Genomic DNA, 10,809 nt, shown 5'->3' on the forward strand with positions numbered 1-10,809 from the left:
AGTATGCTATTTTTATTTTCTAAATCAAATGAGATAATAGAACAAAATAAAATTGAAATTTGAAGTAAAATATTTATTTGAAATAGAAAGACTAAACCTATTTTATACATCTGCACAGCCTTTGAAAGTAAGAATCTAATCCAATAGTTTAGAGTTTATAAAATGCAATGGAAGATTTTAATAGAACTGTTATTTTTACATCCATTTTCACAAAAATGAAAGTCAAAGTAAATCTGTTTCCAAAATAACCACAGTTAACCAAAACTCTGAAATCCAAAAGCTCCAAAACTGGGAATTTATACGTAAGTTTGCAGCAAGCTCTCATGGCATCCAAACTTGTCCTGAACTGTTCTGGGGCCACTTATCATTCATTCTTTTTCTTTCTTGTGTACATACTGACACATTTACTCTGCAGAAAATATTAATGTTTTAGAAAAAAGTATACTGCCCAACATTCTGCAAAGAACATTATTTAATCCACAGTGTATTGATGAAAAGTAATAAAATGAAACTTCACTAGAGTTGGAGGCTGGAATGAGAAGCCATACCTCTCAGCATCAATTACAGTAAGAACTGTCAATTATAAACCCCGACAGAATCATTATTAACAGAAAAGAATGATCAATTATAGTCTGTAGATCTGCCAATTAAACTGTTGTCACTGTGAACTCTTGCTTTCCTTCAATGGATTTTCATTCAGAACAACCCTTCCCAATTTCCTCCTTTTTCCCCATAAAGTAACATTTCTCTCTGCTGTTTGTTAGACTTGCCTATGTTTTTGCCCTACCTTGCATGTCCCAAACCGTAATTCCCTGCTATTCTTGAATAAACCCTTTCTTTTTCTGGTAAAATATCCTGTTTTCAGGTTGACATTATTTGGCGATCAGACATGGGCTCCAGGCAGGACCCCAACAACTATGAGACAGGTGAGCAGCAGATGCTGGCACCCACAGAGTCAACTGAGCTAACTCCTTCCTTACAACTCTGTAATCTGAGGTTAGGTTTTTTTCCTGGATTTTGAGTTCTGTTCTCTGCATTTTGAGCTCTCCAGGATTTATTCAGGATCTGTTTTAAGGCTTTGTTGTTCTTGAGAGTACTCGTTGGGCCTTTGGTCCAAATCTTCTTTGGAACCAGACTGTTTCTGTGGGAACTGCACTGGCCTTTGGTTCAACTCCTTTTTTGGGACCAGACCTTTTCTATAGGGACTATTCTTGTTGGGACTGTACTGGCTTTTAGACTGATTCCTTCTGGAACCAGACTATTCCTACTGGAACTGTGCTGTTTAGGAATTTTTCTTTTTGCTTTAGGAAAAAAAACTCTAAGAAATGGGGTACTAGTCATCAAAATGCTTTGAGGGTGTCTGTACTTCTAGGACTTCAGCTGGTTTTATGTTTAAAAACTATGGTCCTTCCTTATGCATATTTCTAAGTAAATGGACCCACTTAACTAAATTTAATTTTAGAACTTCAGTGACCATTATGGTGAACTATGGATCTCCCCAAACTTACTTTCCTCAAAACTGAACTGGATAGCCATGGCTCTACAGTTGTCAAAACTGAATGGGATGCCTGTATTCCCTGGAATTTTGAAGCATCTTACCAGGAACCTAAAATTGCCTCTGCAAAATACAATTTTTATACTAAATGAGGTGAACAATTAAAAAAAAAGGCTAAAAGGCTTCCTAGGGCTCCTTCCCCCTCCCCGATCTCGCCTCAGAATGTGTACAGCCCCCCACGCTCAGGCCCCACCTCCACTGTCATCATCCTCCCTCCCTACTACACACCTCTACCTCCACCTCCTCCAGGCCCTTGGGTTCCTCATTTGAATTTTCTAACTGCACTTCTCTGAGTTATTTGGAACCTCTCCCTGCTCCCATCTCTCCTGAACCTACTAAACCTGCCCCATTAGAGACTTCTGAGAATCCAAATAAACCCCCAAATTTCTTAGGTTCCCTGGACTAAAGCTGAATTACAAGCCATAGTTAGTTTCCTAAAGTGAGTGATGATCCCCATAGGTCTGCTGAAGATTTTCGCATAGTTATTCAAACTTACCAACCTGGTCTCTCAGATATTTTTCAGTTAGTCTACATGCTTGTTCATGAGGGCCAGGCCAAACGCTGGATGAAATCAGCCCAGGGAGAACATCCTGAAAGGGATTCTGAGAAACAGACCCTGAACTTTTGGCAAGATGTTAGAACACTCGGCTATAAACCTCCACTGAGCAATTATAGCAGCCTTTCCTAAGCCTGTTGCCTGGAACAAAATTCAGGCTTGCGCACAAAAAGCCTGATGAGCCTGTTCATGATTACTACAATGAACTTCAAATTATCTTTAAAGAAAATTCTTTTCTTACTGTGCATGCTGAATCCACACAGGTAGCATTTAACTTTATGTTTATTAGCAAGCTGAACCCAGGTCTCTTTTAGTTAAAAGAACCAAGACAAAATGGGAAACTATGTCCACTACAGATTAAATTTTGCAAACCAGCCTGCTCACAGCCTAAATGAGTCACCTGAAAGACGAACCACTAAAATTCTTAATTTTCAACCCCAGCAAATGAAAGCCGCTAAGCAAAACCAAAACCTCCTAGTGTCTGCTGTTGTTGAGAAGAGCCAGGACATTGGATAAAAGACTGTTACCCTCTTAAGTGCTTCAGATGTCTTTAGTCCTCTAGACACCTTTCCAATGCCTTCCTAATTCCCACTGATAGGGATCCAAGGAACTACCAGGCATCTTCCCAAGCTTCCCACTTAATTAGCTTGGAAAAACTACTTGTTTTTCCCTGTCCCTAACACCAAAGCTATAGTCTTTCTGCTCTACCTCACTGCTATATAAAATCAACTTGCCCCAGAGTACTGAAATAGTTCAAATAGTGCGGGTCTTTAATCAACCTCAAAAGCTTCCTAGCTCTGAACCTATTCCCTTTTGTCTTGGGTCTTTAAGAAATATCCACCTTTATCTCCTTAGTTCTGCCACTCTATTCATTTACCAGGTTGACATTTCTTAGAAAAATATTATGCCAGAGCAAGGGCTACATTTTGAATTCAGGTAGGCTTCAGTGGATCCCGAACTTCCCCCCCAACTCGGAAGCTAATCTCTAATTGCAAGGTTTTCTTGGACCGACTGGACACTGCTGAAAGTGGATTCCTCTGGCTCAACTTCTATATGCTTTTAAAAAAAAAAAAGGACACACCTGACCCTGCTATTTGGAAAGAGTGGATAGACACAGCTTTTGGGACTTTAAAGAAAAACCTAGTAAAGCCCCTAATAAATGCTTTTAGACATCCAACTTCCCTTTTTCCTCTTTGTATGTGAGAGAGAAGGGAAGGCTTTGTTTGCATTTTCCAAACCTCTACAACAGGGGGAAACCTCTTTTTTTGATCAGCTTTTTGGAAATAGCCTGATCCTGTGATCATGGATCATGATCCATGATCATTAATTTGATCATGATCCTGTGATCAAATTAATCCTTTACTTGGTTTTTTTCTGAAGGGTTAGAAGGTTGAAAATTCACAAGTCCTTCTTTCATCTGATGTGTTATCTGACTCTGGAACTCTTATCCAAATTCATGGTCTCTGAATTTGCAACCTTACAGGTTGTATGGTTAGATAACATTTGTTCTAAAAGTTCTTTTGAGATAGCAATATTGTTTTAATACATCTTTGAGGTTTTGTTATTTTCTGCAACAAATTCATTAGCTATTGCTTCACGTATACTTGCATTGTACTATCCCAAATGCACTTTGTAAATTCGGTGTGCTCTTGCAATACTCACTGATTGGCTTTCATAGCCACCTAAGTGGGGACTTCCAAGAGGCATCCATAACTCTGGGTTTGTTTCTGTTGGGAGAACCTTTCTCCCCTTTGTTGGAGGAAGTGCCAATAAATATTTTCAGTTAGTTACTTTTTCTTTTTTTTTTTTAAAGATTTTATTTACTTGACAGAGAGAGATCACGAGTAGGCAGAGTGGCAGGCAGGCATAGAGGAGGAAGCAGGTTCCCTGCTGAGCCGAGAGCCCGATGAGGGGCTCGATCCCAACACCCTGAGATCATGACCTGAGCCAAAGGCAGAGGCTTTAACCCACTGAGCCACCCAGGTGTCCCAGTTAGTTACTTTCTGATCTAGGGTCTTGGTTTAGAACCCTCATAAAATCTGACTTAGGTTATTTCTTCTGTTTTGCACGATATATTTTAAGCTTTGTATTTTGTTGCCTGGCAAACTTTTGTAAAAATCACATACCCAGTAAGGAGATGATCTCCAATGCTTACAATCTTGATAAATAGGAACTATACATGAGAAATGCCTAACCTTCCTTGTTATTCAAATGTGATCATAAATGGTTTCTAACTACTACGTACTTTCCTTGAAGTAGGATGTGTGGATAAGAAAAGGTCCTTTCTGGCACTGAGGAACAAAACCATTAAATATGGAAATCCTGGCTCTTGATCAGAGATGCTTTTGGATAAAGATCTTGACCAAAAAGGGAGAAATGTGGGACAACCTCATTAAAGTAGACTGGGAAAGTTGAAAAGGGGAGGCACACCACTCAAAGTCAATTACAGGAAGAACTGTCAAATGAAGATCCTAACAAAAGAATCATCAAGAGTTAAAAACGATCAATTACAGGCCACAATAGGAAAAGATGGACATTGATGGACCCCTGCAAATCAGCTAAAGAAACTGTTATCACTTTGAATTCTTGCTTTTCTCTAATGGACTCTCATTCAGAAAAACCTCTCCCAACTTCCTTCTCCATAAGATAAAAGTTCCTTTTATTTATTTATTCTCTAATGGACTCTCATTAGACATGCTTGCATGTCCTGAGTAACAATTTTCTGCTATTCCTGAATAAACCTATTTTTGCTGGTAAAATAACTATTTTATTTTAAAAGTTAAAAATACTGATTATCATGTTAAAACAACAATAACAACAAAAATTCTAAATTTCAAATATATCTGTCCTCAAGAGTTTTAGGTAAAAGATGGTCTTGGACTAGTTTTAGAAAACCATATGATCATGAACTTACCAAACTCTCTTCTATCCAGTGTTATGATTTCAGGATCATCATCATAAATACCTAATTTAAAAGTTAAAATTATAAATTAATAGTTCATCATAAAAATAAATTACCACAGAAAAACAGGTTACTTACTCTTGTTTATTCATCAAAAATCAGATTACTATACTAAATCTCAAAGTTGAAGAATGTGCAACAAACGAACAAAAATGGAGAGTAAATAATACCACTCGTGATGCCTCTGAAGAGTTATAAAAAACAAAAAAAATCCATTTCCTGATGGGGACTCTTATAGTTGTGCATAGGAGTTCCTAATATTCCCATGATTTCATCTCCACAGAAAATTTCTATTATTATTTTTTAATTGTTTATTTTGTAATAATTAGAGACTCAAAGGAAGTTGTAAAAATAGCAGACCTCTATGTACCCTTCCCTTAGCTTCCCCTAATGGTGACTTATGTAGTTTTAATAAAATATCAAAACTAGGAAACTGACACTATCTGTTACTCTTAACTCGACTACAGACCTTACTTCCTTCTCAGATTACATGTTTTTTTTAAATAAATGGTATCACTAAAATATTTTTTAATAGTCTTAGGATTTTTATAGTAGAGATCAACTTATTTAGTAAATATAAATTGTCATAATTAAAATCAATGTGAGAAAATTTCTTACTATGTGAAATATAAAAATAATACTAGTGATGGATAAAGACCAGGTGTTAGCAAACTTTTTCTGCAGAGGCCAGTTAAATAGGCTTTGTGGAATGTATAGTATCTATCATAGCTATTCAACTCTGCCCCCAATTTGAAAGAAGCCAAAGATAATATGTAAATAAATGAGCCTGATTTTACTCTCATAATTATCATAGTCTCATAATTCTATGATTAATAAAGCTCTATTTATAAAAGGAGGTGGCAGGCCATATTTAGCCTGTGAAACATAGATTGCTGACATCTGATACACCCTACTGCACTGCAGTGATTATAAATGAAAATACTATTTTGGAAAAAAAAAAAGTCAGTCTAGAGAAAAAAATACTCCAATATGAATTTAAAGTATTTATGTGGTCTACTACAAAAGAATATCTCAGTTCTTAGCCTGCATTTCAGGATAATGAAAAATGAAGAGAAATGCTGGGTAAGTGAATGCTCTCTCTTGCCTTGATACCTGTGTTTATTTTACTTCCCCTCCCCTCCTTTGGAATTCTGCTCCAATGTTATATTAAAAAAGTGACACATATTAACTACATAAGCTTAGTAGTAAAACAAAATTAGTTTTCAAAATTTACTCAAATAAAAACGATATTTCATACAGAGTATCATATCATCTTACCAAAATCATAACGATAATAATTCCAGCTTTCATACTGGCCTCCTTCTTGATTATCTGCAAGTCCCTTTTCTCCGTATTTGTCATACTTTTTCCGCAGATCTTCATCTTTGAGTACTTCATATGCTCTATTTATTTTTAAAAAATCACTATGTGCGTTTGGGTTATTCTATTAAAAATATTAGATATAACATTTGTTTTAGGTATGTGATCAAGTCTCTTCAAAGCCTATATGAAGATTTAATTTAATCTTAAAGATTTCTGGGAGAAAAAGTAAGGAGGAGATGACATGAAATGTGTTATCACAGGTTAAAATAAGAAAGTATTTCTAAAAAACTACAATCTTCCAAAGAAAAAAAAGAATAAGGAAAGTAACAGAGAAATGAGAATTGATGCCTCCAAAGGCTGACAGATACGGTTTTACAGTATATCATTCCTTCTAAGAAATGCAACTAAGACTAAACCTTAGAAACATTCAAATTTGTAAATTTTATGCTACCTCTAAAACAATTACAAAGAAATTTGTTGGTTATTTTTCCATTTGAGGCAACAGCAACTTAATATTAACTAAAAACCACCGCAAACAAAAAACAAAAGGTATGTGCCCCAATCCACCAGATAATTAAATGGGACTGGTGTCAGAGTAAAACTCAAAACTGGATTAGAAATGTTCCTCATTTGTTACTGTTGCACAGAAATGATTTCTAAGGAATGCTTTCATCTAAATAATAATTAGCTATAAAATAATTAGCTATAAAGACTACCATCTTTCATACAGAAACTTTAAAAATCATGTTCTGTAATTTTAAAAGAAAAATAAGAAAAATAAAAATTCTAAATAGAGTGCAGATCTCAGGAAAGATAACCAACTAACAAGAGTTCTACTGCTAAGCTGTATGCAATGAAAATAAAATAACTCTATTTAAAACTTCTACAGAGGAAACAAAATTATAAACCATGCCTTTCTTCTTGATAAGCCGAATCTCATTAAAAAGTTACAGAAATTACTAAAAATATTCTAAGTATTAAAACATTTTATTTTGAAAAAATGACATTATTGAATACATAATCAAATATTTATGATGGGAATTAACTGGCTTTGGCTGTTATTAAGTTTTAATTTGTAGTAATTTCTGATTCTAGTCTGGAATTTGTATGTGGGAGAAAACAGTGAAAGATGAAGCCTGGTTCTTACTAGCTCCTACTGCCATTTTTAGCAAGAACCTTTCCAGTTCTAAGGAAATAATTTTTCTGTTACTTTTTTTTTTTTTTTTTAAGATTTTATGTATTTGTTAGAGAGAGAACATGCACAAGCAGGGAGAGTAGCAGGCAGAGGGAGAAGTAGGATCCCTATTAAACAAGAAGCCAGATGTGGGACTCAATTCCAGGACCCTGGGATCTTGATCTGAGCCAAAGGCAGAAGTTTAACCAACTGATCCCACCCAGGTGTCCCTTACCTAACTTACTTTATTAAAAAAACTACTTAAACTACTCCACAACATTTTTGTTGGCTTTGGAATTAACACCTGTAATGGACCTGTTGTAAATTAGTTTTCAAATTAAGAGGGAATTAAATTTTTGGTATCAACATTCCTTCACATTGTTCTCAACTAGAGTATTTCGCTGCTTCTTAGTACAAAAACTGAACTGTGATTTTTGACATGATTTTTCTTAACCATGTGAGCACTTATTTAAAATTTAAATATGTATCAAAACTTTACTAAAATACATTAATTAGAGATATTTAAAAAGAAAATTTTACCTACCGGGTTTTTATCAGGATGTAGCTTCAATGCCAATTTCTTGAAAGCTTGTCTTATTTCTCTACTGCTTGCAGTTTTGGATACTCCAAGTAAACTGTAAAAATCCTGATCTGTGCCCACTAAAACGGCCATATATACTATTAGAAAACAAAGAATGATCCTTTTCAAGTCTCTGACATAGTCATTTTTATTTAACCAGACTTCCATTCTTTTTCTTATACAAGTTCTGATTTAAGTGAACATTAAAATACACCGCTGGTTCCAGCTGATATAATATGCAAGTTGGAGAAGTTCTGTTCACATTACTCCAAGAGTGCATCAAGCATCATCAAATTGTCAATCTAAAGAGAGGAAACCAGGTAGTTAAAAATACATTTTAAAAAATAGTACTAACACTATTAAATAACATGACCAGTAATAGTCTCCATTCAGTGGCAAATCACCGTTGAGGACCCAGACTCTATCCTCTGGGGGCCCCTTCACTGCTTCCCTCTCCAATTTGTGAAACTACTCAAGAAAGGAGATAAAAGGTAAACGGTAGTATGTAGTTGTAGCTAGCTAGAACACTTTAAAAACAAACAAATTCAACTATTTGCTCTGATCAGCACCAGAACACAAGCTTGGGAAAAAGCGGTTTCCTTCCCTTTGCTATCTAGCTTAAGAACTGCTCTTTTGTAATATCATTTCCTTTTTAACTACTTTTTTTTTTTTTTGCCACTTAAGCCTACATCGGTTTCATTTTAATCAGATTTCACTTATAGGAAATATCCTTTGGAGGGGCTAGAAGGAAATACAGGGTCTTTTTTCATATAATTCTCCCAAGAATGGCATTAATTTATATTGTTTTAAGAGACAATATATTTGGTATGGCCGTTTTATCCTGAGTTTTCTCAAAAAGTGCTTACACTATACATAGAGACTACTTTATACAAATAGCAGAATAACTACTAGAAGTGTAATTTTATTGCAATGTTTCCGTTTGAGATAAATAAAAATAGAAAAAAAAAACAGAAAAGAAGGAATCACTTATTTTGACATGCTCACCTGTAAAGGGTAAATAAGTTCCACTTCATCAGATCACAAAAGATCTCAAACTGCTTTGAAAAAAACTAACTTTAGCATTCTCAGTTTTTCCTTTCTTCATTTAATTCTAAAGGTCTATTTCTAAACTTTCTTACCTGCAAATGGTCTTTGGCTCATTCCTAACTCCTCCTTTTCATGCAACCAAAACATACCTTTGTAAAGTATGGTGATGGAGAGTAACAAATGCCCAGACTAGAAAGCAAGACTGGAGAGCAGGAGAGAACATATTCCTAAACACCCCTTTGGGATAAGTGGTGTTCCCTGCCTAGCGGTCGTTCTCAGCGTGGGTGTGGCTTACTCGATCAGTGCCAAGCTTCGGGGACAGGTGGAAGCTGCAGGTATAATGCAATACGAAGGCTTTCTAGCTGCCATCACTCCAGAATGGGATGCGGGAGAGGGGAAAGATGGGACGCATTGCGTGAAAGAAACTATTAAGTGTTGCTGGTGTATGAAGTCTCCGGCCGGACATGGGAGAGAGGAGCTTGAGTAGCTGAGGTTTAAGTGAGAAACTGGAGTTAAAAGCAGGGAACCGAGGTCGGAAGGAGGGTGACGATGTAGGTAATCGGGTAAAGATGGGGAGCGAGAACACAATAAGCCGGCCGCAGGGGCGGAGGAGAGGGAAAGGGAGATTGAGGTGCACAGGCATTTCTCTCGCCCTTCCTGGAGAGCCCAGGCCGCCGCCAGCTCCGGCTGAGCCCCGGGCCCCGGCCCATGCCCACCTCGGTGTAGCGGGGTCGCTTCCTGCAGCTACTCCCCCATCCTCAAGTCCCGGCGGCGGACCCCACCCGACCGAGCGCAAGCTGTGCGCGCGCGAACGAAGCACGCCCTCTCGGACCGCCGGGCCGCCGCGCTCGGGACGGGGGAGGACAAGCCGCACCGGCAGCAACGAGCGCGGCAGCTCCAGTCGGCTCCTCGCGCCCCGGTCCCCACGGCGAGCCGGGGCGGGGCCTGGCGCGGGGCACTGTGGGAAAGGCGTGGAGGACGCGGCCTGGGAGGACCTGCGGCAGGCTCTGCGGGTGCGACGGCAGCAGGGTGGGAAGGGCGGTGTAGGTTTAGGTTGACGTGGCCGCCTGCGCGGAATCCGGCTCCGGCTCCGGCTCCGGCTCCGGCTCCGGCTCCAACCCCGACCTAAGAAACCCGCTCAACCCTAGAACGCCGCCCCCCCTCCCCCCGCACCAAAGCGGCTGGCGCACGCGTGAGCCGGACGTAGGACGACGGAACCCGCCCCTTCCTGCTCCAGTTGCTACGGCGACGGAGAAACCCAGAGGGCACGAGTAGGCGTTCAACTTCCTTGTAGCTCTGTTCTTAAAGGGAAGGCAGCGTCGTGAAGCATTTTTCTGGTTGGTGGGTGGGTGTGGCAGAGAAGGAAAATTTTGTGAGAGAAGGGTAGGTTGGCCAAAGTGATACTAATTACAGTGGCAGGATGAAAAGGAAACTTGGGAGAAACAAGAATGTGTGTGTGTGTGTGTGTGTGTGTGAACAAACATTTGAAGATTCTACAGTATTGTCTGGTTTCCTAGTCATCCAACCTAGAAACTAGGGAGTTAGCCATATTTCTCTCTCTCACTTTTACATTTAAATGATATGGTACAAAAACCGCATTTTTGATCTCCGG

General features: G+C 38.4%; 1 protein-coding gene across 2 annotated transcripts in view; it reads right to left on the bottom strand.

Annotated features, from left to right (window-relative positions):
- Positions 1-10,368, bottom strand: part of DNAJC10 (DnaJ heat shock protein family (Hsp40) member C10) — a 50,862-nt gene extending 40,494 nt beyond the window's left edge. The window contains exons 1-4 of one of the 2 annotated variants that reach the window (XM_004768942.3): positions 9,914-10,368; positions 8,115-8,452; positions 6,352-6,517; positions 5,026-5,076 (exon numbers count right to left, since the gene is read on the bottom strand). In XM_004768942.3, coding sequence (XP_004768999.1) covers positions 5,026-5,076; positions 6,352-6,517; positions 8,115-8,318 — 421 coding nt within the window. In that variant the 5' untranslated portion in view covers positions 8,319-8,452; positions 9,914-10,368. Of the gene's footprint in view, positions 1-5,025; positions 5,077-6,351; positions 6,518-8,114; positions 8,453-9,155; positions 9,185-9,913 lie in introns of those variants that run through there. The other variant, XM_013064809.2, reaches the window with a different exon arrangement.
- Between the last annotated feature and the right edge of the window lie 441 nt (positions 10,369-10,809).

Source organism: Mustela putorius, unplaced genomic scaffold (genome assembly GCF_011764305.1).
Source record: "Mustela putorius furo isolate JIRA1106 unplaced genomic scaffold, ASM1176430v1.1 tig00003869_pilon_pilon_pilon, whole genome shotgun sequence".
In the NCBI taxonomy this organism is placed as follows: Eukaryota; Metazoa; Chordata; class Mammalia; order Carnivora; family Mustelidae; genus Mustela; species Mustela putorius.